The 25,738-nt window shown below is 43.1% G+C and overlaps 1 protein-coding gene across 1 annotated transcript in view; it reads left to right on the top strand.

Moving 5' to 3' along the window:
* Positions 1-25,738, top strand: part of F13a1 (coagulation factor XIII A chain) — a 176,230-nt gene that overhangs the window by 127,378 nt on the left and 23,114 nt on the right. The window contains exons 11-13 of the mRNA XM_031358440.1: positions 2,470-2,623; positions 10,145-10,432; positions 15,434-15,594. Of these exons, the coding sequence (XP_031214300.1) occupies positions 2,470-2,623; positions 10,145-10,432; positions 15,434-15,594 (603 nt within the window). The remainder of the gene's footprint in view (positions 1-2,469; positions 2,624-10,144; positions 10,433-15,433; positions 15,595-25,738) is intronic.

Genomic DNA, 25,738 nt, shown 5'->3' with positions numbered 1-25,738 from the left:
TTACAGTGATTAACAGGGATTCCTGCAGGTTCACAACCAACATCAAAGCCCAGGTTTCCCACAGCTACTCCAACATCTCTCTGGACCTTGACAGGCCTTGCCTCTGTCCATTTTCCTCCTTCCTTCCTTCCTACTTTAGCTCATTGACTCCTATAAGCCTTGCACATTTCAACCTGTTACATAGGGAAACAACCTCTCTCCTCTTTCCTCTCTTTGCCCACCTCCACACTAGTACATGCACAAAGAATCTTGGAGTTACTTTAACACTGTGCTTAGAGTACTGGATTCCAGAACTTCTCAGGCCTGGGTATTCTTGGGATTATCTGAGACCATTTTTAAAATATAATGTATTTAAAACCCCACCAAGCCTCCTTAATCAGACATCTACTTGTTTTTAAGTTCCCCTAGGTGATTCTGACTCCCCACATCTCCCCTCCCACTGTGTCAACCCTATAATGGAAGGACCAAGTCTATTTTGCTCAACATTAGGGTTCTGTACTTTGGACACTATGTGAGAAAGCTATTAAATAATACATAATTATTGATAACATTTACTGAGTGTTACCTCTATGCCAGGCACTATGGTAAGTAGTTCACACTTGCATTTATCTCATTTAATTCTGCCAGGAATCCTGTGAGGAAGGCACTTTTATTATCTCACTTAAAGGAACAGGAACTAAGCTGGGAGAGGGCTGGAAAAGCATAAACCAATGGCCATTGGCAGCGTTGCTGTTTCCTACCTGATCCCCTGATAATACAACTCCAAAATGGGGAGTATATGCCCCCTAGTAAGGACCTGCGGAATCACCTTCCAGGCAGACCTAACACTGCCTCTAGACTGCACAATAAGGACACGGAACCTTGGAAGAGCATGGGTTCTGCTTCATCCCAAGGCACTGGCTCAATTTTCTACAAACAGCCTCGTTTAGATGCTGAATCACCAGGAATTGTCTGAATTCCTCCTAGATGGTTTAATTACATACTAAAATACATTTTGCTACAATTAATACCTCTAATACGACTGAAACCAACAGGGTTTTTTTTCTTATGTAAGAAATCCTGAAGTGGGCAGTCCAAGATTGGTCCCTTTGAATGGCTTATTGGGCCTGCAAACCTCTGTCCTCTCCTCTAGCTTCTCATGAATGACCAAGCTTTTCTGTCCCTGGTAGACAATAGCTCCAAGCCGTATGGCACTCCCGATGAGAGGGAGGAAGGGGGCACACTCTCCTATGTGCCTCGGCCCTTATGTGGCAGTTCAGCTAGAATTCTTCCCAGGAAGCCCTCCAGCTGACTTTTTCCCCTCCTACAAGTAGGTTGCAAACCCTTCACTACCTTAGCAGGGTCCAGAAAGGCAACGAATAAACCAGATACTTCCAGTTTCCAAATAGGGTTGAATTTAACAGGAAGAGAAAGGAAGAAAAAAAAAAAGAAAGAAAGGTTCACTGATAATGTACCAGCCTTAGATATTCTCCCGAGTTATGACTAATCTAAAGTGGATTCCCCTTCATAAGTTTTTAAGCATCTTTATTATTATTGGTGTGTGTGTATGAAAGAGAGAGAGAGAGAGAGAGAGAGAGAGAGAGAGAGAGAGAGAGAGAGAGAGAGAGAGGGAGGGAGGGAGGGCACTGCATGCCATAGCATGTATATGGCGATCAGAGGCCTGTGATTCTGGTTCTGTCCTAGCATCTTTACATGGGTTCTGAGACTCAGGTGATCAGCTGGAATGGCACACACCTCTATGGAAAGAATCATTTCTCTAGGCCCAGGATGATTTTAAAAAGAGCTTGTCTTGTGGCTTCACTACTGGTATATAAAGGAGCACAATTCAATGCTCTGGATGTCTACAACACAGAACATTAAAGATTTTAGAGATGAGAAATTTGCTTTTTGTTTCTTTGTTTCCCAACTGAACCATGATATTTGTGCATCTGTGTGTGGTTTGAGATGGTAATGTGTGTGACAAATGATGACAATAATCCCTGTTCTTCAATCAGTTTATGTGTTGGGAGTTTATATTCTTCTTAACATTCCCATATGTATCACAGATTGTATTAACCGGAACCATAGAAAACTCAGGAGTTTTTTTCCCTCCAACTGAATTTTGGTGCCCCTGACTGAATTTTTTCATGCCTTCCCCTTCACTTCCTTGGCTCTTGTAACCCTAGTCCACTCCTCTCTTCTTCAAAGGCAATGTTTCAGTTTCCACAAGTAAGTGAGAATGTGCAGCTTTTGCCTTTCTGTATCTGGCTTATTTCACTTAGCATTATGTCTTCCAGAGAGACCTGCACTCCGCTGCTACAAATGGTAGGGTTTTATGCATTTTATGGCTAAATAGTGTCCTTGTCTATGTGTACGACATTTGTACCTATAATGAACATCCATGCTAATACATGTTTTAGCGATTGTAAATACCACAATTAGAAACAAAAACACTTGGCAGTGGTTAATGCTCTTCTCTCCTGTTTCCAGGTCAACAGTGATCTTGTTTACATCACAGCTAAGAAGGATGGCACTCATGTGGTGGAGACTGTGGATGCCACCCATATCGGGAAACTAATTGTGACCAAGCAAATTGGAGGAGATGGCATGCAGGATATCACGGATACTTACAAATTTCAAGAAGGTAATTTACTACAGCCAAATGTATTTTTCCCAATTCCACTTAGTGCTTTTTCACTGTCAAGATGAAATATGTTCCAGAGAATGCCCTGGCATCAGCAGCATCTGACATTAAGGGCAGAAACATAAACTCTCACAAGCAGCAGACACCCACAGTTCTTCATTATTTTGCTCACTTGTTTTGAGCAAAATTTCTTTTCCCCTGGCTTGTGAAGTGAATTTGTTTCTAGTTCTATTTCAGCAGACTACCTAGAATGTGTGCTTGCTTACATGAGCCTTAATGTTTAAGTAATCTCATTAAAGCACACTATCTGCATTATATCAACTTAGTTAAATAATAGAAATTTAAGAAACTACCTCACATTTGCTGAGTACTTTATGGACTATTTTTAGCCCATTGTTCCGTTGAGTTGTCATTGAAATCTTCTGATATATAGGAGACATTCATAAGATAGTACCATCTTACTAATTTAAGACAATTATATTAAAAGCTAGTTTCAATTACAAAATAATGTTATGGTGAGGGGCTGGTGACTTTTATTGTGGCGTACTTTTCAAACGGTAGTATTGTGTTTAATTACATCTAAAGCAGGAATAGCCCCACAATCCGAACAGTGAAAAGGACACAGTTTCTGTCCCCACACAGAAAGGAGGATCATTATAAGAGGAGGGTGTGGAACAGAGAAACACTGGGTCCTATCAAACGAGTCCAAAGAAATGAGAGTGGGAAAAGACCTCATTTAAAGAAGTCAGAACTGGGTTTCAGGAAGCAGAACCATAGTCAAAGACAGGGAAATGCAACACAGATCTAGAGGCTTAGAGTACCGCAGACCTTAATACCCCACTTCTAGCTTCTTAGAACACTCACTGCCAGCCAATTGAGGATGCTAGCTGTCTCGAGAACAGAAAGACACAATATCTTTTGGAAATGGTTCACCTTCAGAGATTCTTAAGAATGGCATTTATTTTAGTGAATGAGTAAAAAATATGACTCGTTACCATATTCTAGATATTCATTGGCATTCCTGAAGTGCTAATGTGTACAGGGTTTGTTTTAAATGTTTTATACTGCCTTCTCGATCTTATTTACAAAGGTAATTTGCATTATAAAGCCTGCAGAACTGAGGTGGGTGTGCAGTGTTGAAGTTTAGAATTTTTGTCACCTGAACTCGTGAATGTTTCCTGATTTTCTGAAATGGTTCAGTCTCTCTGCATTTGGTAATCATCCACTGCGCAGTAGAAACACACAAAAGAAAATGTCTCTCCCTCCTTGGTGTTTTGACTTTTCTCTAAAAAGAAAGTTAAAAATGATATAAACACAATAAAACCAAGCAAGCAAGTGATGCCTTCTCTTGCAGAAATGCAAGGGAAAAAATTAGGAAAGCAAAAGGGAAAATTCTTAGAGGATGGGGAAGAAACCAGCTGGGGCCACAGCAGCCAGCCAACAACCTGCTTCAACCCCACAGCACACTCCCCATGGGCCTGGGGACACCATAGCCAGGCTGTGTGCTTTCTGTGGAGGAAAGCAGAGTCCAGTCCTTGTCATGCCAGAAGGGAGGTACTGTGACACAGTGTGGACAGATGATACAGGTGCAGAGGACACCCAACCAGAAAAGGGTTGGGAAATGCTCGCAATACTCAGGATGCAAACTGTGTACCATGCTGAGGTGTGAGCAGAATGGTCAGAACAATTCACTTGGTCCCATTCTGTTAAACTGTCCCCCTTAATGCCACGAGGTCATTCGACACACTGAAGTGGCACCTACTGTGTTCAGTGTGACTGAAACTCTAGTCTAGGCTCAGTAGGAGAGAATTTGCCTTGTTTGAGTCCCAGCACTAAAACTCGTATCCAAAGAATGAATAAGAATTTGAGGAAAGAGTTCTTTGGGGAAAAATGAGTGATGCAGAATGGTGGTATGAACTGCTCTTCTTTTCTACTAATGGGATTGTAGAGGGTGAGTGGTGGATGAGACATGAACTCACCAGTCCTGTGAGCAGTGCTTAGCCTTGGGATCGGATGCTAGAGAGGGGCAGCAATGGGTGATGCTGGAAACAGAGAAAACATGCAGAGCCCAGCTACCATTAACTGTCAGCCCCAGAGGTGACCATGGAGGCCAAATAGGTACGGGGCAGGATCAGCCATTAAGGGAGGAGGTCACACACCTGTGAAAGAGAAGCTGAGGTTTAGCCTGTGATATACAAATGTTTAAACACATTGTTCAGCTCACCATGAGGAAGGCTACTGAGGTCTACCATCCTACTCCTCAACAAGAAGGTGAGTTCAGGGATAGGGTGGGAGGTGTTTTGATTCAACTAGAAATTCCTACTACATGTGATTAATTGTGAGAGACATTTTGACCACCTTCTGGGTTAAGATTTGATCCCAAGAGGAGAACGCATATCTTGTCCAAAGATGACACACATACATCACTTTCTACTGAGCTAACAGCCCAGTGGAGTGCTATTCTGAGACTCCAAGGACTCCATAGGCATAGAATGGGGAAGGAGATTGATTATTGATATCTGCTCCAAGTATACAATAAATGCCAGCAGTAACTGCTCGTGGCTATCGATTTGCCACTCTGGATCTCAGGGTGTATCTTTTGTAACATCTCTGAATCTACATATAGGGATGATGTACACTAAAATGTGGAAATGAATGAGGACAGGAAAGAAATTAACAAAATGCAGGGATGGACTGAGAAACAGTTAAACTGTGGAGAGACTATTTTTCACTTCAAATAAAACTTAGTATCAGTTTTAACTTTTTTTTTTCAAAATGTGAGATTAAGAAATGTTAAAACTTTGAAAACCAGAATTCTGAAAATGTTCTGAGGCAATATGTCCTCTCTTATGATGGTATCTGGATGTGTTCCCTCTTTACTCCATCCTTACTCAGCTATTGCTCTCTCTCTCTGTCTCTCTCTGTCTCTCTCTGTCTCTGTCTCTCTCCCTCTCTCTTTCTCCTCCCCACCCCTCTCTCCCTCCAAAAAGCATTTAGGCATCTCCTATATTCAGATTATTTCTCCTCACAAAACCATTTGTAACATTGTATCACCTTTTATACATGCTCATTCTGTGCTCTTCAGCATCTGCCATCCCACATCTTGAGAGACCTGGGAAGTGGGGTGAGGAATTGTATCTAGTCTGTCCCTTCCTCTGCTCTGGACCCTATCTGCAAACAGAACACCCTTGAAGCCTCTTTTGACTGCACAGCATCATATGGGATCAGTGTCTGCAGGTACCATCCTGGTTACCTAACTTCCTGATGATGTTCAGCCCTTTCTTGACATTCTTTTCTTCTTTCTATAACAGAACCCTCCTCTCTCCAATATAACCCCTGTTGTGTTTACTGCAGCACTCACTAGCCTTACCTTTCTCCACTCTCCTCCAGAGGCCCTTGATTCTGGCTACCCTCTGTGGACCCCATGCCTACCAAATGTATGTTAACCCTGGATAACTGTGGTTGTCTCTTAGGGATCTAGTGACCACTCCCAAATCAGCATCTCACCCCAGGCCTTCTCTATGACACAAAAACCTGAAGCTGAATCATTCCAAAGTCTACTTCCTCTTCCTCCTGTCCACTCCCCTGCCTTGCCCATTCATTCTTCACTTTCTACCCCAGAAAAGACAACAGCTATGCTCCCACATCTAGCTACCACAGAATTAGGTAGCAAATCCTCTACTTGCCCAATCTGAAACAGCTCTCAAGTTCACCTCTTCTCTCTGGTTCCATAGCGATGCTAGGAGACTCAAACAGCATCCTATGTAGAAAACCTCAATACAGAGCCTAGCACATGATGAGGGTCCAGGATGAGCTAGTTTCACCTTTTAATGGTAATGCTATCATTGCTACCATAGTGCTCCGGGTATTTCAGTCTATGTTTTTGCCTGGAAAATTAGCCAAGCTTACAACTCCCTCCTCAGTGTAAACCTTTCTCTCCACAAAAGTGGTACTCAGTGACATGTAAGCCTGAACCCATCAAAGCAGATAAAATAGCCTACTGTCTTCCCAGTGGCTTCAGAATGATCCAAGAATAGCCCAGAAAGCCTCGCTAGCTGACTTTTTGGTCTTCTTGTTGCACTGCCTGATCATCCAGAGCTGCCACATACAATAGCCAGATAAGCAGCTGCCACAGTCCCCGGGGAGCCAGGCTCTTGCATGCCTCCTTGTCATTACCCACTATGGTGAAAAGAGGGTTCCTATGCCACCCAGACAATCTAAGTGTGCTTCATGTCTCATGTCTCCAGGTTCCACATGACAATGTCTATCCCAGCACCTGTGATCTACAAATCTATATAAATCTCTAAGTGTTAGCTCTTCACTTATCCCTCTATACCTGTGAGTGAAGGGTTCTTTCAGAGTGGTGCCTAGCCCAATGTCTATCCCCAGGACTCCAAAGTTGTGACATAGCCAAAGGGGTAGTCCCTGAGCTGTGCTCTCATGGGTCAGCTAAGCTGGGTACACTCCACAGCAGTGATAGAGACAAAAGTTCTGCCTTGTGCTGAAATTAACATACCTGCAAGCCTCCCTCCTCCAAATCCTCCGTGCCTGCAGGAACTCTGTCCTAGTGATACAAAGGTGGCAAGACAGATGGCATTCCTGCCCTCCTCGAGTCTGTGTTTTCAGAGGGAGGTGACATAGCACAGAGCAAGTACTGTTCTGAGGAAAAGGAAAGAAAGCTGGAAACTCGTTGGTGTGAGACCTGGGGTCTGGGGCTGTGTTCTCAGAGTAATGAGAACCTTGGAGGAGAGGGTACTGAGACTATAGCCAGGACAGTGAGACGACGATGCTTCATCCAACATGAAAGGATTAGTTAACAATATAGTTTCAGGGGAGGTAATGTTGACCCTGCTCCTACAGAACACCAAGGCATCTCGGGAAGCAAAGTCTTGCTCTAGATAACTCTTTATCGTTGCTGGGACGCCAGAGCACTCTCTATAACTGCTGCAAAGCAGGGAAACTCTTTCAGGTCCTGACAAACCTTGCCATTCTCTCCTGCCTGGAGTGGCCTGCCAGCCTGCAACTGTCCCACTCACAGTACAGGAGGAAGACAGAATATGCTCTGTCAGCCCAGCCTCTCAGGTTGCTCAGAGCACAAGCCTGGCTTTGCCCAGTTCTCACACCTGGGCCAGCTCAGCTCCTCTCTCCCTAGGCAGCCGCCCCTCTCTGGTTCTTTGTTTGATGCTTCAATGGACTTCCTGTGCTTTGGCTAAATGCATACTTGGCTGTCATCCAAAGTGATAATTGTTAATGTTCTCCTTCTCACGGACTTGTTTGCCAGTTGATCGCTGCTGAAGTAGTTTGCTGAACTTTTACAGCTGGGTTCTCCCTCCTTCCTTCCCTTCCTGTCTTCCTCCATTGGTTTCATTAACATATTCCTGAGCCAATTCTGGTTCTAGGCCTATTGTTTCTGGCACTTTCTTGCAGTCATGACAGAGAAGATTACGGCACACACACACACACACACACACACACACACACACACACACACGCGCGCACACACACACACACACAGAGCCCTGTAATGTGCATACCCTTATATCACTGGTGGTACTCACAATGCCCAGCTTGTGGTTGTTATGAAGCTTAGCAGAGCTGTTGCAAGAAAGCACACATCCCATGGTCTGCCATGTAATTAGCATTTACTGATAGTTTATAGCATCCATTACCCTCCTCACCATTATTGAATTCAGTTATTAATTATCCTATTTAATTTTTAGTATAGTAGAAGATAACATCTTTAAATTAGCACTATTAGAAAAGCCAACATTCTTATCTTAATGCGATTTTCCCACACCCAGCTATTCTCAAACCTAGCTTTCATTAGCCAAAGAATTTGCCTCCATCTTTTCATCTCTGTCCTCCACCATGAAAGAAGCTATGGAGAGAGATGCTTAGGATAGAAAAAGAGAAGGGCCATCCATCTTTTGTACTTCCAAGAGCCTGCTCCTGTAGCCAAGTACTTTATCCAAACTTTGGAGGTATTGCTATTCTACAGCTTGTCATGTAGTCAGGGTCTGAGCACAGCCCCATCTGAGGTCACACTTGGGTCTCTGTTTCCTGCTGCCTCCCACGCTCATTCTTTTTTTTCTCCCTATGTCTATGTCTCTGTCTTTGCTCCTTTCCCTTTCTCAGTGTTGGTATGTTTCCTCTCTGTGTCTCTGCTCCCCTCTCTCTTGCTCACTCCTACATGGTTGTGTGTGTGTGTGTGTGTGTGTGTGTGTTTGAAAAGCTGTGTATGGAATAGAACCTTATTCATGCTAACAAGTGTTCATCCACTGAGCTGTATTCCCATCCTTTGGTTTTTGAGGCAGAATCTCACCAGGTAGATCAGGCTGTCCTTGAACGACCTTCCTGCCTCAGACTCCCAAGTGCAAAGATTACAGATGCATATCACCATGCTTGCCTACTCTTCCTCCCTTGCCTTCTCCACTATCTCTCCTTCTTTCTCCCTCTCTGGCCTCTCTATCCCTATTATCCCTTCAGAAATTGACCATAAGACATTTTGCTCAAACCATACCTAAGCTTCATACTGTGTTAGGGCAGAGCAGCATTCCAACAGTGGTGCCTCAATTCCTTGTGCTCAGCGAGAGGCAACTGGAAGATTTTGAGCTAACAAAGTTGTAGGGCTCAGTAACTTTGTAAACTCAGGAAAGCTGTAGACCTTCAAAAGGTTGAATCAAACTTCCTCCAAGGGTCCAACCCAGGAGTCCTTGGGAAGGGTAAGATTAACAGTTGACCAGAACCTAGTACCTTGAAGTAGAGTAGATTGATGGGTACTGCAGGAGGTAAAGAAGGGCCTAGAAGGACCCATCCCAGCCTGAAAATCATCTTAAGAAAGAAAAAATGGGGCTGGGCAGTGGTGGGACACACCTTTAATCCTAGCACTTGGGAGGCAGAGGCAGGCGGATTTCTGAATTTGAGGCTAGCCTGGTCTACAGAGTGAGTTCCAGGAGAGCCAGGGCTACACAGAGAAACCCTGTCTTGAAAAACCAAAACCAAAACAAAAAAAACAAAAAAAAACAAAGTAAAAACAAAAAATAGAGAGAAAGAAAATGGAAGAAATTAAATAAGAGACAGATTGAAGGGACAGAGAGGTCCATAGCTAGTAGAAATATCTATGATAGGAGGTGGCATGGCAAGTGGCCACTATCTCGCAAATCTTTGCTTACTTGACCCTAGTTCTAACTTCCTGGCAGGGACTCAGGGAGGGAAGTAATTTGGAATTTGCCAAGTTCAGAAATAATGGTCCAAGAGATTGGCTCACTGGTGTAAACCTCTTAGTAGCCTTCCAAACAGATATAGCTTGCCTGAACATCAAGTATCCTGAGAGCCTGACTGGCCACTGCCTATCTGAGAACTTGGTTTTGCAGAACCTAACCCAATGATAGTGGTTACATCTACCTTTCTATGAGAGAAAGGCCATCAGTCAGCAAGGGTAGCACAGAGTGCATTTTGGGTTGGTGTCTTCCTCATGGAGTGTATTCCCTTTCCCTTTCATTATCTGTGGATCTCTCCTAGGCCAAGAAGAAGAGAGACTAGCCCTTGAAACTGCTCTGATGTATGGAGCCAAGAAGACCCTCAACACTGAAGGTGTTGTCAAATCAAGGTCTGATGTGGACATGAACTTTGATGTGGAAAATGCTGTGCTGGGAAAGGACTTCAAAGTGACTATTACCTTCCAAAACAATAGCTCCAATCTGTATACCATCGTGGCCTATCTTTCCGGCAACATCACCTTCTACACTGGAGTATCCAAGAAAGAGTTCAAGAAGGAGTCCTTTGAAGAGACACTGAATCCCTTCTCCTGTAAGCTAACTAATGTGTGGGTCTCTCCAGGACTTGTTGCCTTATTCTATGTCTCACTGTCAATACTGTCAAAGCTCTGGTTCTCACCAGATCTCAGTGTTAGGGGCCACATTGAAGGGGTGGTCCTAGAAAACACTCAATCCTCTTATCTTTGTGGCTCTGAACAGAAATGAATGCTGAAATCTTCTAAGCTTAGAGTACTGTGAGTTGGAGAATTTAATGGAAACTCATCTCTTGATATTTGGAGTGTGGTCTATTTACCCACAGCACCAACATCTTAAGCCTTAGGGCCCACCAGACCTCCTAAAACAGAACCGGCATTTGAGATCTGAACTTGCCACAGAGGCTACATCACCCTCAGGCATCTTCTATAATCCCTCTGTAACTTATATTTTAAGGCAGAGTCTCCCACTAAACCCAAAGCTCACCAACTGTATCTAGCCTATTTACCTACTTTACACTGGGGATCCCATCTCTGTTTGCAGTTACAGCCAATCATCATGAGTAACCAGCTCTAACATGGACACTGAAGATCTAGACTCTGGTCCTATGCTATGTAGCAAGAGCTTGATACATTGAGCCTCCCCCAGCTCCCCTCCCCAAAGCTATTTTTTTTTTTAATAACTCATCAGCCTGATCCAGGGAGGACCACTGGAAGGGAAAGCCTAAGAGATATTATGTGCCATCTCAAAGTCTGCTCAGAGCTATCCCTAGTAGGGTCTCGTTCCTGTTCATTCTCCCCGCTTCCCATACAAATGTCTGGGCTTTTCACTGCTGTACGCAATGAATTTGGGATGCTAGAAGCAGAACAGGACTGGCATGCTGCAGGATGCATTGGGGATGGCAATTTTGAAAGGTCTCATTTTTTTTTTCTGAGAGTGGAGTGGTGGAGTCAATATTCAGGCCTATGTTGAGCATAAAAAAAATAATTAACAGGGAGAACTATAGGAAGAGAGCTGAGTCAGAGAAAACTAGAAAGCAGTTGACAATTTGGGGCACTGTGTCTCCTGGATCCAACATGTAGTCCTGGAAAAGAAAGAAGAAAGGGGATATAGAAGCAATACTGTTCTGAAAGCAGAGACAAGCAAGCAGGCTCCATCCTACCAACAAGCCAATCACACATCTCTTGTTGCTCCTGAGCTCCTTAGCCCCAGCAGAACCAGAGATGTGTTCCCAGAGAAAATGAAAACCTATTCCTAAAAAGTCAGATTCCAAGAAAACTAAATTGAAAAAGGTGAGTATTTCTAACTTTGGTGATGTAGCTAACAATAGAGAAATCACCATGGCATTTTCTTTGGAAACTAGATTTGGCTTTTTTTTTTAATCCCAATGGATAGGAAAGGCTCCTCACCAAAAAGAGTAGTCAGCATGTAGGACTGAAGGGGAAACAGCTCCCATGCTTCCCGAGAAGAGGAAAACACATTGATTCTGGGAATTAGATAAGTCTAACTGTAAGGCATGACTGTATCACCTCTAGAAGTGTGTCCCTGGGCAGGTTGCCTAAGTGATCTGGGTTCTCTCCCCTTGTTTCTGTATGGGAGCAATATCACCCACACTACAGAATTGTTAGCCCAATCCCTGCCAGGCCAGATCCATGGCTAATCTTGATTGGCATACCTGGAAAGAGGAAACGTCAGCAAAGGAATTGTTTACATCAGTTTGGCCTGCAAGCACGTCTGTCGGGGTGTTTTCTTAGTCACAAATTGATAGAGGAGGGCATAGCCCATAGTAGGTGGTGCCACCCATGGACTGATAGTCCCGGACTGTATTAGAAAGCTGGCTCACAAACAGGAAGGAAGCCGGTAAGCAGCACTTCTCCTTGGTCTCTGCTTCAGTCCCTGCCTCTGGGGTCCTACCTTGAGTTCCATCCCTGTCTTCTCTCCACTGTAGCCAAATATCCCTTTCCTCCCTAAGTTATTTTTGGCCATGGTATTTTAACACAGCAACACAAAGCAAACTAGAGCATCCAGGTTCTAAAATATGCTGGACACTGGGGAGTGCACATCTTTGCAGAGTTTCTGGTCTTATAAGAAGGCAATAAAGAACCAAGCAAGCTAGCAACTGCAACATTTGATTATATGTGTAATAGGAAAACAAAACAGAGTAAGAGGGAGAGGTGTGTCAGCCTTGAAGGTATCATAACCACACACACAAAAAAAAATATCTCTCTAATAGGGTGGTGTGGAACAGAGACCTGATGGAGGTTATTCAAGCCAGAAGAATCCCATTGGTGTCATAGGATATCTAATGTGCTCAGTGAGACACAAAGGATGAAAAAAAATTCTTGTTTGAGTTGGCTTGGTCCTCAGTGTGAAAAATGATGATAGGAGAAGGTGGAGCCCTTAAGAGGCACAGCCTTGTGGAAGATAACTAGGATATGTGATCCTAATTGACCTTGGAAGGATTGGTGCTGGTCTGTGGAGTGAGTCAATCCTGGGAGAGCAGCTTATTATAAAGTAGGGCTGTTTTGCAAGCAGGGCCCCTTATGGACATGACCAGTTCCCTTCCTGTAATGCCAGCACTATGCTGTTTGGCTGCTCCAACCACTAATATGGGACAACTAAATCTATTTTCTTTATAAATTTCCAAGCCTCTATACAATAACAAAATCAGACTCAAAAAGGAACAAAAGCAGCCCTGAAGAATGATTGGCTTAACTCATATAAGGAATATCCCCCTCATACAAACTTGGGCTTTATTTCCTGCCACCAAGCCTGGCCACCTAAGTTATATCCTCCACATGGTGGAAGAAGAAATATGCTTAAGCCCACACACAATGATAATTCTCTAAATTAATAAATAAGAAAGATCACACTGGCTGCTGTGATGAGAAGCTCACAGAAGCAGACATGAAGCTTGAAGGCCAGTTAGGATGTTCTAATCATCATTCAGTTGAAATGTGGTGGTCATGTTGACAGTGCTAAGAACAAGTCTGATCTGCACAAGGCCTGAAGATAGAGTCCACCTGATTGGCCTGTACACATGAGAGGAAGGAGTGGACGAAACTCCATGAATGGCAGGTGTGAAATGCCTTGATATTCCTATTACCTTCCAACATAGTGGAAAACTCAGGCAGGGTTAAAATGGTTACAAACATGAAGGTAACAGAACCTAGATCCCCCCTGGGCATGGACATTGAACCAATGGGTGTGAACTGGGGTCCTGAGTGGAATTGTCTATAATCCATCACATCTCTCTACACCAGAAATAGAGCACATCCCCTTTCCAACCTCACACGTACACTTTCAATCTTCCTTGTCTCCTTAACCTAATTAAAGGATGGTCTCAAGCCATTCCCTGGCCACAGAAGCAACACAACCAGCCACTATGGCCTCATGCTTGCTCCTGGCCTTCCCACCATGATGGATTGTATGTCCTCAAATCATAAGCCAAAATAAACCTTTCTCCCTGCAAAAATTAAAAATTTGGGGGATAACTTTATATGAGTTAATGGATTGAAATGATGTATTGTATTTCTCCACTGGATCATTCAAGTAGGGACCCAAACCTAAGCCCATTTTAATACAGCTCCATCAGTCAGACCACCCAGGGCTTGTCCCAGATAACTTCAAGGGAATTAGAAACTCATTCTTCTTTTGCTAATTTACTAATTAATGTAGGTAGGTAGCATCAATTGCGTGCAATAAACTTCATGTTGCAATCTGAAATAAATCCTAGTCTTTTGCAAAATCACACATGTCTGACCCTAATCAAGCATTCTTCAGTGCTTCTATTGCAAATAAAGTTTTCTAAGGAGAATGAGAAGCAGACTTTTCAGACTGGTGATTAAAGGGAATGTGTGGGCTAGAGTCAGCTTGGGAGATTTGAATAACTTAAACCACCCAGTACCTTCAAAGGTGTTATCATTGTCACTTGGCTATATTTAGTTTCCTTTGCTTTTTGGAAGAGATGAGGCAGCTCCAGCCTGTGTCTCCCTTGGCTTTCCCCAGACACCATAAATGATGTTGGCAGCCTCCCATCTCCACCACTCATACAGTGAAAATCTATTCCTCCTTCTCTTGCCGCGTTTAATAAACTTTATCTAGAACAATTTCTTGTGTGGTGGCACAACATGGCACTTATATAATGGACTATTTCAGGAGCACTGTTCTCTGGGGCTCTAGTGCACAGCCCCATTTCTTCAGTGCTGTGATTGAGAGAATGGTTTGCCTCCAAGAAGAAGGCAGCCCTGAGGCTGAGACTATAAGTGATGATAAGAGCCTCTGCAGTGATGGGTACAAAGGAGATGGACAAGTCTTCCTACCCTAAGGAAACCTAGTAACCAAACTCATCCCCCTAAGAAAAAACAGATGAAAACCACTGTTTATTACTATTCCTGGGAGCACCAAGGGACAAAATGCACTGTCTCTAAGGACATCCATACCTGGGCTCAGCCTGCAGAACTGCCCTTTGGGCTCTAGAATCCTGGGCTATGCAAGATGGAGCCACAGAGTGAGCGAATGGACCCAGGCTACAGACACAACTCTGCATCCTCAGCCCCACGGAGATTGAGAGGGGACGAGACTACTTCCCATCCTCCATGCGATTCTTCAGGGCTTATCCTCTACCCTGAAAGCTAGCAGTAGGGTTTCCACACAGAGATCTTCCCAATCACAAAGAGGAGAGGAGGAGCTCCATGCTCCTTTTCCGCCATCTTGGGATTGCCTTGACCCAGGTCAAAGCTTGCATGGTGGAAGCTCCTAGAATCCACCTTTAATATCTCTGTTTATGCTTTCTATTTGACAGCAGCAAAAGCAATGCTTGGAAACTTTGACAACTCTTGTCTGTAGTAAGACCACACTGACTATTACATTTCCAGTGTATTCTTTCTTCAACCAAGAGACAGGAGAGCTCATCCCTGATTGACTCTTTGTATCTGACTTTTGCTGTGTTCCTGGTGACTTGTATGCTAATGTGGGGCGGATGGGAGAGGGAAAATAAGCCATATGCCAGTCTCGTCCAGGTCTTGATGGCAGCCTTGTTGGTTTTTCCTCCCTCCAGTCAAGAAAAAGGAGGTGCTGGTCAGAGCGGGAGAGTACATGAGCCACCTTCTGGAACAGGGCCTTCTGCACTTCTTCGTCACAGCACGCATCAATGAGACCAGGGATGTCCTGGCCAAGCAAAAGTCCATAGTGCTGACCATCCCCAAGGTCACCATCAAGGTCAGTGAACATCACATCTCAGACAAGAAAGGAGGGCAAAGTGCTTAGTTAGGTAGCCAGACTGTGCGTTCATGTGGGGGGAGGAGGGGGTGTCCAAAAGACATAATGGAGCTAGGATCCTCCTGTTCTTTGAAAGAAGCAAGCCATTCTATATATAGTCACATACATATAACACTCCTCCTCTCTCCTTATTTAAATATATAGATGTGACTGCAGATATAAATATAACCTGTGGTATAAACACACTTGTGGAGGAAGATAAGGATGTGTGATGGAGATGGAGACTCAGAACTCTTTATGTCTTCAAAATAAAGTGGGTCAGGCTTGCAAACTACCTACACTGTCCCTTCTGCATTTGGGGCAGTAATGTCATTCACCAAGGTGTCACTGTATGCAGTAGGATGGGCAAGCTGAAGTGTACAGCTAGAGAGAGCAATAGCTCAATATACAGATGCCGTTATAAGTACCAGCTAGATGAAAATATAGAGGAATCCTAGTTCTTTGGAAAGCTCCTTCCTGCTTTTTCCTGTTCACAGTCCTCCCCACTCACCAAGATGACAAATTTTCTGGCTTCTGTCACCATGGCTTGTTTTTTCCACTTGGATCATGGCTTTAGTTGTGCAGAGAGAGCAGAGTTAGTTGTCTAGATAGTACAGGGTATTTCTTCTCAGGTTGTGCAGGGGAGTTGGTAAAGGAAAGCCAAAGGAATGGGTTACCTGCCCCTCAGCAGCACAGGCTAGCTTCTGGTGCCATCAGTAGACAGCCGTATCAAGGCCCCTTCCAAGCACTGGAAGCCAAGCATCCAATGGTCACTTTGGAGAGTGGCATTTTATGCCATCTGAATGTGGCCTGAAAGAAGTTCCCTGTTGTCTGGAGAGTATTCGTCTCGTAAGAGACTGAATGACTAGTATAAATCCTCCTAACATGAAGTATCCTAAAGTAACCAAATAATCTAAGTGGCCCCAGAGATGAGGCCCTGGGCAGGAGTGAGAGATGAGCCTTGTTTCTTATGAACCACTTTTTAAGATAATGGCTATTGTGTGGCATTCAATATGGCTGCTCTGCTTGCTTATATATTGGACCTTGGCAGCTGCTATCAAAGTATATCACATATATAACTGAGGTTTTTACACTCAATAACTCCTACAGGTAGGTAGTACAAATGTTCCCAATTTATATGTGAGAAAACTGGAGTGCGGAGAGGCTGTAAAACTCCTGCAAGATCACATCGTCATCAAGACGTAGAGCTAGGTCTCCAACCTCAGCAGTCCAGTTACAGAAGCAGGGTGAGAACTGTCTCATGCACTTCTCAAAATCTGGCTGTGTGTAGATGGTACATGGACCACTCTAAGATGAGGCTCACACAAACCTGAATATGTGTAAGGCCCATTGAGGAACAGAATGTCAGAGCCTCTACCTCTAGAAAGCTCTATGTCATCATCTCTTCTGTTCTTGAACTGCAGCCACTTACCTTAGACCTGTTGTGATTGGTACTGACTGCACAGCGGGCCTTAAGAGGCAGAATGCAAATGTGGATGTATAGGCTGAGGGAGAATCAGGATTCTGTAGGTGGAATCAGAAACAAATTCTAAACAGGAAAACAGGGCACTTGGGTTACTCCAGGGGTGCCATATTGCCAGTAGAGCATGAATTCATTAGCTCGGGGCACAGGGACCACAGTAGCAGGAATCACATTGGCTCTCCTGTAGTCAGAGACCTTGAAGATGTCCCTCAGCCACACAGCAAAGGCATCTTTTGCTGCTCTTAGAGGAATGTTAAGCAGAGCCTGTGCCCATGCTTAGATCTCTGCCTTTCCCACCAGAGACAGTTCTCATGTTCACCTCATTATGAAGCAATGGCTTGTCCTTGCCAAGATCTCAGGAGTTTTTCTGAGCTGTGAAGTGTTCAGACCACAGCACAAAATAGAATTTAATTGTACCACTGATAATAAAATGTGTGTATAGAAGAAACTGATACTTTTGATCTTTTGGGGTATTATTAATTAGAAAGGTTGGATTTTTTTTCTTTTAAGTTTCTTTAAGAGCAACTGAACTCCCCATGGCAGAATTGCAGAGGTCTCATTCCACAAGTTATCAAACCAGGGCAGGACTGGAACCAGGGTTGGTTGGGTTCAGTTTGGGTTAATTTCCATGACAGAAGCAGGGATTCTGGTTCTGGTGGAAACTCAGAGTCAAAGACATTTCCTGAGACAGAAGATCTGGTACTGTCCAGGGCTAGAAAAACTATAGATGAGGCATTATCATACAAGCCTTAACCATTAACCCCACTAATGTCAAGGTTAAAGTAAATCCAAACAGGTAAAGAGATGTCCAGGGGAAGGGACTGCATACCCTAATGCCACTCAGATATCACCCAGCTGTAACAGGTCTGGATTTCAGAAACTACGGGTAGCATACTAGGCGCCTGTGACACTGGAGACATAGTGAAACAGGGCTGTATCCTTCAGAAGCCAGTCATGTACTGGAAGTGACGGAGAGGGATCAGGAAGGGAAAGAAGGGGCTTGCTGTTAGCAATACTGGAAAGATGGTAAGAAAATACTCTGTTGGACTATTATGTGGGAGAGCACTGCAGAGGACTAAGTCACATGAATGGCATAAAATAGGAACTCCAAGCACACTAAAAGCATAAAGCCCACAATGGTTCAAAACGTGTGGTCCAAAACTATCTACAACATGTCACCTCACTAAATATTAGGAAAATGCTGCCGGGCAGTGGTAGCGCCTGGCTTTAGTCCCAGCACTTGGGAGGCCGAGGCAGGCAGATTTCTGAGTTCGAGGTCTACAGAGTGAGTTCCAGGACTAGAATACATTGTCCTTGCCTTTGAAGCAGTGATGAGCTCACAGCAGAATGAGCCTCTCACAGATCCTGGGTACGGATATACCAGGCACAGGATAAACATGAAAGAGGTAGTTAGGAGGACAGATCCTTCCAGCTTCATTCTGCAGGCAAGAGGAGGAGGCAAGCATGCTGACAGTAGTAATGGCAGCTGAGAGATATTAAGCACTGGAATTTTAGTAATGCCCTTGTTTCATCTTATTTGCGAGGTAGGTATTACCGTAATCTTCATTGTACAGAAGTCCAGAGACAGTAGTGCCTTATAGCACAGTGACCAAACCATGAGCCTTGCAACCAAGGGAATTTAAAACTGTTTTCTCCACAGGACACCCATGTAACCCTACCAAGTCACTGAGACTCCCAGAGTCTGTTTTTCCACTGAAGTGAGAATGGCAATAGCAATTCTTTCATCATGGCATCTTTGTGTTGACTGGGCCAAGGACGTGTGATGACTACATCACAGTAAACAGTTGATGCATGCCACTGGCTCTTAACTATAGTTGCTTATAAGTAACCATCTCATGGACATACTTGATCAGGGAAGGACAGAAACCTCTTTCCCAGGTCTCTCTTAGAGTACATGTGAGACCTCTGGGCTACATTGTTCTTTACACTGGGACTTTTATAGGAAGCAGGAGCGTTGGCAGCATCGACAGGAAGGTTTGTGGATTGCAAAGTTGGAAGATCACAGCTATGATGAATTACCAAGAATATCAAGGGAATAGCCTGTCATCAATGAATGGTTATCTTTCCACCAGCAGAGATGGAAAGAGAAACATCTAAATACCAGAGGAAAGCATGGGGGAATTGTGTAGAGGGTAGGGTAGACCATAGAAGTGGCTTTGTTTAGGGTAGACGTTGGGAGCCAAGAAAGACTAAAGATAGCCTCAGCAGAGCATGTAGAGACATTTAGAATTGAGTCTAGAATGTGTTTGATGAAGCCTTGTCATTGTTTCCTTGAACAAGGCTTTGGTGGAAATCCTGCCTCCCAAGAGTTATAGTCTTGGCTCCAAAACATTTTCTTTTGGGACACTCAGGTTTGACCCCAGCAATGGAGCTGCCTGAAAGCTAGAATCCAGATGTTCTCCCCCATCTCCCTTTTTAATGCAAATCTCGACATCCTGGAATGATACTAGATCTGACCATCTAAATCTTAAGCTATTATCCATCAAATCACACGGTCCTGTAGCCAGGTTCTTACATAATAACAGACATATCTCAGGCTTCATTCATCCCCATGGCAATAGAGACTGGGTTTGAGTTAAATTTGTCCCCATTTAACTATGCCCAGCACCCACCACTCATGAGTCATAGTGTGTGATCCTCATATGGGAAATGGCAGGGGGAGGCACTCATTAAACTTTAATGAGCATGCATCTTTTTTTCCGTGCTATCAAAATATTTTGATGAGAAAAGTATATTTTATTAAAAGCAGAGTTGGAATTTTTCTCTGCCTTCCCATGTGTTGATTGTCAAAAGCTGCTTTAAGTCTTAGGGAAAAGGCTCCCCGGCATTTTAAATTTTAATTGTTAATGAGCAGTTGCCGCTTGGAGAAGAGGGACCACAGAAGGAAGCAAGCAGGTCTGCAGACTGCACTGTGGTTGTCAAAGTGCCGTGACCTACAGTGTGTGTGAACAGCGATTTAACAGAGTTCTCTGGTTCTCAACAATGAGGGCTAGTGATTCTCGTGCTCAAGATGGGCAGCAGCAACTGTGCAGGAAAGTAGGCAAGCACAGTGCCAGGGCAGGCTTCCAGACCCACACTCCCACCTAGAAGGCGCTGAGCTAATAACAGCTCCACAACTACCATGGGGATGGGAAGAATAGGTCACATGAGAAGTGTTACTGCTGACCACCTAAATAAAATCCAGGGAAGGCCTCATCTCATCCAATACTTATACCTACATGAGCTGTGTTCATCCAGGCTCAAAGAGGCAAGTCTACCCATTTACCAAGTACCATGGCCTGATGAAAAGCTTTCACCCCCTATGAAAAGGGAATACTTCCCTACCTGGACAAGGTATGTCATGCTTCAACCTCATGTCCAATTCATCTAACTCTAGATACTAACATGGTTTGTCTCAATAATTATCATACTGTTATGCTCCACTTAGAGCCGTTCATTAGCTGCTATGGTTCTTGCTGAGGTTGCCAGACCATCTTAGAACCCTGACTCTGCGTGTCTGTAATGAAGCAGGGAAGATGCCAAGGTGGTTTTGGGGCCCTGTTCCTCCAGCATCCTGACTTATACACCTGTGTCTCAGTTGGAAAATTAAAACAGAGGAACCACTTGGAATATAGTCAGTGCCCTGTACCACTTGATGGTGTCTAGGTAAGGGATGAAAAGGCTTCTATTTGCTCTACAGGAACCTAAATGTCCCGAGGCTTTCATTAATGGCAAGTAGAAAAACAAAAAACATGTTCTTATCATCCCTGAGCCCCATACCTAAGGCTTAGGAGCTCTGACTACTTTCCCTTAGCAGTGTGTCAAATATGTACATAATATACATGTTATCGTATATGTTATGTATGTTATATTTTGTTATGATATATACTTCATAGATATCAACTAAAAAGGGGAAAGGGTAACTCTGGACCACAATTTCGGAGTATCAGTCTCTGGTCAGTGGTTTATGCTGCATAATGATTGGAACACATAGCAGAGAAATAAAATATCCAGGAAAAGATGAAAGTAGGAAGAGGCCAGGGTCCTCGTATCTCTTTCAAGAACATACCCCTAGTGACATAACTCTCTTCCACAAGCCCTAAACTTTAATGTCTTCACATCTCACACTTGTAGCCTAAGTGCTCTGGGAGACATTTAAGATCCAAACTATATTATCCTCCATGTTAACAATTAAAAAGATAACCCCACTCATTAGCCTCCTTACTCCACAGTGACTTGGGCCCAATCACTAGAACTTAGCCATCTCCTTCAAGAAGGGAGGGCTGCTATGGGCAAGGGAAGGAGGAGGGTTGGAGGCCTCTTCTCATCTCTGAAGTTGTCTTCTCCCAGAGAGTACCAGATGAGGGACTTCAGCCACAGCTTTCCGTGCTTACACCCATCCAGGGTTGTTGATCAGAGAGGATCACAGCCGTCAAGGGAGACAAGCAAAAACTGTGTCAACACAGCGAGCACACTCTGGACTCTGTGTGAGCTCCAAGGCTTTCATGTATGCACTCCTGTCTCACCTCTCTGGACAGCGGTGTGACAGTTTTCACATAAGAAGGAAAAGGAGGCATCATAGAGCAGCAAGAATTCCATAGCTCAAAGTAAGGAAGATGATGGGCAGGGTCCTCATAGTACTAAGTAAAAAGCACTGTGAGTCATTTGTGTTATTATTAAATAGTGCTAGGGTAGGCTGTGATGGCTAAGCAATGCTCTAGGACCAATTGCTTTTCAGGTCTCAGTCCCCTCCTTCCTGTGTGAACTCAAGTACTTGCCATACCCGAAGTGCAGGTTGCTCTGTGCATTTCCTGCTTGCTCTTGTCTAAATAGTAGAAAAGACAGACACACAAAGGAAAGCGTCTGGGATAAGCAACCATATCTCCTTACCCTGTAACTCTACGACATGGAAGCTACTGGATCTCTTGTTAATCAGTATCTCCCCGACTTTCCCCTAAATAGAAAAATCCCATTATCATCCAGTAATGTACCTCAAGGCCCCAAGGCCACCTTGTCACATTTCACACTGGTGAGGGAATCAGATTCCTTCCTCATAAAGTCTAAAAGAAAAAGGTGGGTGGTATCTGTGTTTTTTTTTTTCAAATATAGTTCAGGGTCAACTTAGAACCGTTGCCCTCAAAGGATGGTGTAGCGATGACATGAAAAGCTAACACTGCAAATGATTCTTCGGTGGGTTGCTATTTTTACCTCATCTGTCAGAGATCACAGTGTGGGTGGCGTTTCAAGGAGAATGTTTTAAGTCAGAAAGACCTACATTTATTTCCGGTTCGGTTCTTCCAATTTACTAGCTCTAGTTAGCTTTTAAGTTTTGCTTTAATACCAAGAGAATAGAGGTAATAATACCAATGTGAACCTCCAAGCCCATAGAGCTACAAGGATTCTGCGGACAATGTAGAGAAAGTGATGGGCAGAGCCCTCATATTATGAAGTAAAAACCAGGGTAAGTCATCTGCTGTGTTATTGTTATTAAACAGAATTAGGACAGGGTAGGTTTAAGCAATGATCTAGTACCAATTGCATTCATGTCTCCTTTTCCTTCTTACTGTGTGAACTTAAGCAAGTTGCATTGCTTCTCAATGCCTCCATTTCCTTATCAGTAAACTCACAGTATTTATCCATACTTCTTGTATACATTGACTTGACATTTATAATTCTTATGTAGATTAACTGACTTGATACAACTTTCTACACTGACAGATAATTTAAATCCATACTGTCAATATGGTGTATATTAGCCACAATGAGGTTTTTGAATCCCAAAAAAGATAGCAGGCTCCACCAAAGTCAGAATTTTCCAATTTCGTGTCACTTTAATTAATTTAAGTCTAACATAAACTACCTGAGCTAGTGACTACCATCTTTGTTGGCATGGGCTTTTACATGACTTGACCTTGGCAAAACTGTTGGCATCATTTAGTAAGTGACAACTTACATGTTAGTGGAGAGCAGTACCCACTCTGCAGCTGGTGAGCTGTTTAAAAACAAGCAACAGCTTATTTCCAGCGGTGACCATGGGGTGAGTAGGAGGGAAAAAATTCAATTTCCAATGATACATGGAAGACATGATTGAAAGCACTTCAAATAAGGACTGTTTGGTGAATCTAATAAATCCCGTGAATCAAACTGCCAACCTAAGTCATTTTCATTCTCTCAAACTTTTCCTTCCTTTCAGTTCTCTCTCTCTCTCTCTCTCTCTCTCTCTCTCTCTCTCTCTCTCTCTCTCTCTCTCTCTCTCTCCTCTCTCTCTCTCCACCATGTCTCTGTGTGTGTGGGGGGGAGTAGAATGGTTTTCTTTTTTCTCAAAAGATCTGAGTAGCAGCTTGCTATCCTGATCTTCTATACAAGGCAGAAATCAGTGCATATTAACGAGTACAGTTATCTTGGAAAGACATATTGTGGGTTGTTTTAAAAATAGATTATTTTAAATAATTTAGTTATATTAGTTACTTTTCTGTTGTTGTGATAAATTACAAAGACAATCTATAAAAGGAAGAGTTTCTTTGGGTTTACATATCCAGAGGAGTAAGAGTCCATCATGGCTGAGAAACATGTTGGTAGTCAGGCATGTCAGTGGGAGCAGGAACCTGAGAGATCACATGCGCAACCATAAGTAAGAAGAGGGCGAATTGGAAATGAAGTCATGTTATGAAACCTCAAAGCCAAATCTAATGATGTACTTTTCCCATCAAAACTGTACCCCCAATCCTCCCAAATAGCACTACAAACTGGGGACCAAGTATTCAAATGTTTGAACCTATGGGAAATATTTTTTCATTTAAACCACCAAGGCAGTGAAACCCCAGGGCCATGACCTCTCTATAAAAACATGAGCCATCCCCAAGGACAACATTTCATGGACTTTTTTCTCTGGTCCTTGTCATAAGCATACCTCTCTAAACCAGTACTTATGGTGGTGTGTCTTTATCTAAGCTCCTATGAATTTCCCTCAAGTCTCCCTTTAAGGCTTTATGAAAAGAAGAGAGAGACAGAGACAGAGAAGAAAGAAGAAAGAAAAGGAAGGTAAAAGAAATGAAATAAAGAAAGAATAGAAAGAAAGAGTAATATTGGCATAGAAATATTATCACAGCGTAAAAAGAAAAGTGAGCTGTTCAGAACACAGGAAGAATTCAACACACTTTTCCCCACAGAACCATTGCTTTCTGTTCCACCGATACCATCACATCTCCCTAAGTCAACAGCTACCATGAAAGTGTGTTTATTCTATTCTAAGAAAAAGGGAAGAAAATGCCACTCAAATTTTCTAAGAAGGACTGTTGAATGTTGAACAGATAAGTATTGTGTTTAGGTTGTTCTGAGTCTTTATGATTCAGCATCCTCTTAAGAGTCAGGAACAGGAAGTTGTAATTTTGGGGGCTAGAGACAAATATAAGAGAATAGATACCAAACCTTTGTTAGTTGAAAATAAAGCACACAAGAGCCTAAACAGAGTCTTCTTCCATCAACCACTGCTCTCCAGCCTCCTGCTAGTGACAGTATTGATGTACCAAACCCAGACCCTAATTGTAGCGATAATACCTGGAAACAAAGTAATTGGGTGTGACACATGAAATTAGCCACGAAGAGTCTGTACTGTGATCATAATCAGATCTAATACTCATCCACAAAGACAAAATTTGCCAGGCAAACTTTCAAATACATGTTAGGCATTCCTAACCCCAAACTCCAAAACCCAAAACTGTCTGAGCACCAACTCACCATGCAAACATATTCCAGAGTTTGGAGTATTTCACATTTTTTTTAAAATTAGGGATAGTCAGCTAGTAAAGTATATATACAAATATCATAAAAGTTTCCAAGCCTCTTATATCTAAACTTCTAGTCTCCAGAAATTCAGATAAAGAAACATTCTGTCACAGTCCTTAGTGAGCTGGAAGGATATGTTTTTTCACAACACAGAAAGCTAGGAGTTAGGAACTAGATCAGTAGTATAGAAATGGTTCTAAATCTGGGGATCAGGGATTCTAGGAAATAATAGATAGCCTTCATGGTTCAGAGTGAATTCCCCACAAATACATTTAGGTAGTAGTGGATACGTCTATGCTGTGCAGAGAAAGTGTTAATAACAGCTTCCAGTGTTATTTCTTTTTAAATGTTATTACTATAATAATTATCATTGTTGCTATTAATTAAATGTGTTCATTGACAACTTCATAAATTCATATAAAGCATTCTGATTACTCTCTCCCCAAACTCTCTAATCTCCTTCCTACTCCTGTCAACTCCCCTCCTCACATTCGGGCCTTGTTACTTTTGGAACTATGCACTAGAGCATGCTGGGCTCCATCAGTAGCCAATAGTCTAGCAAGGAGTGAGATATTCTATGAATCACCCTAGATCTATGATTGACTGTTGAAAGGCCCAATCCAGTATAGGACCTGGGGACAACTCAGGTTCTTTTATTAAGAGGCTTTTGCTTGTCCTTTTGATGATGGTGGTGAAAGCAGTTGTACCATAATGCTTCTCCATTGGAGTCACCATAGCAAACATTCTTACCAAAGGTGTCCATGTAGCCTTTTCTTTTTTTTTTTTGAAAGTTTATTGATTTTTTTGGATGTACATATTCACAAATGTAGTACATAT

This window comes from Mastomys coucha, unplaced genomic scaffold (genome assembly GCF_008632895.1).
Source record: "Mastomys coucha isolate ucsf_1 unplaced genomic scaffold, UCSF_Mcou_1 pScaffold7, whole genome shotgun sequence".
NCBI lineage: Eukaryota > Metazoa > Chordata > Mammalia > Rodentia > Muridae > Mastomys > Mastomys coucha.
Note: the sequence above shows the minus strand (reverse complement) of the source record. Positions and strands in the feature narration are given on the sequence as shown.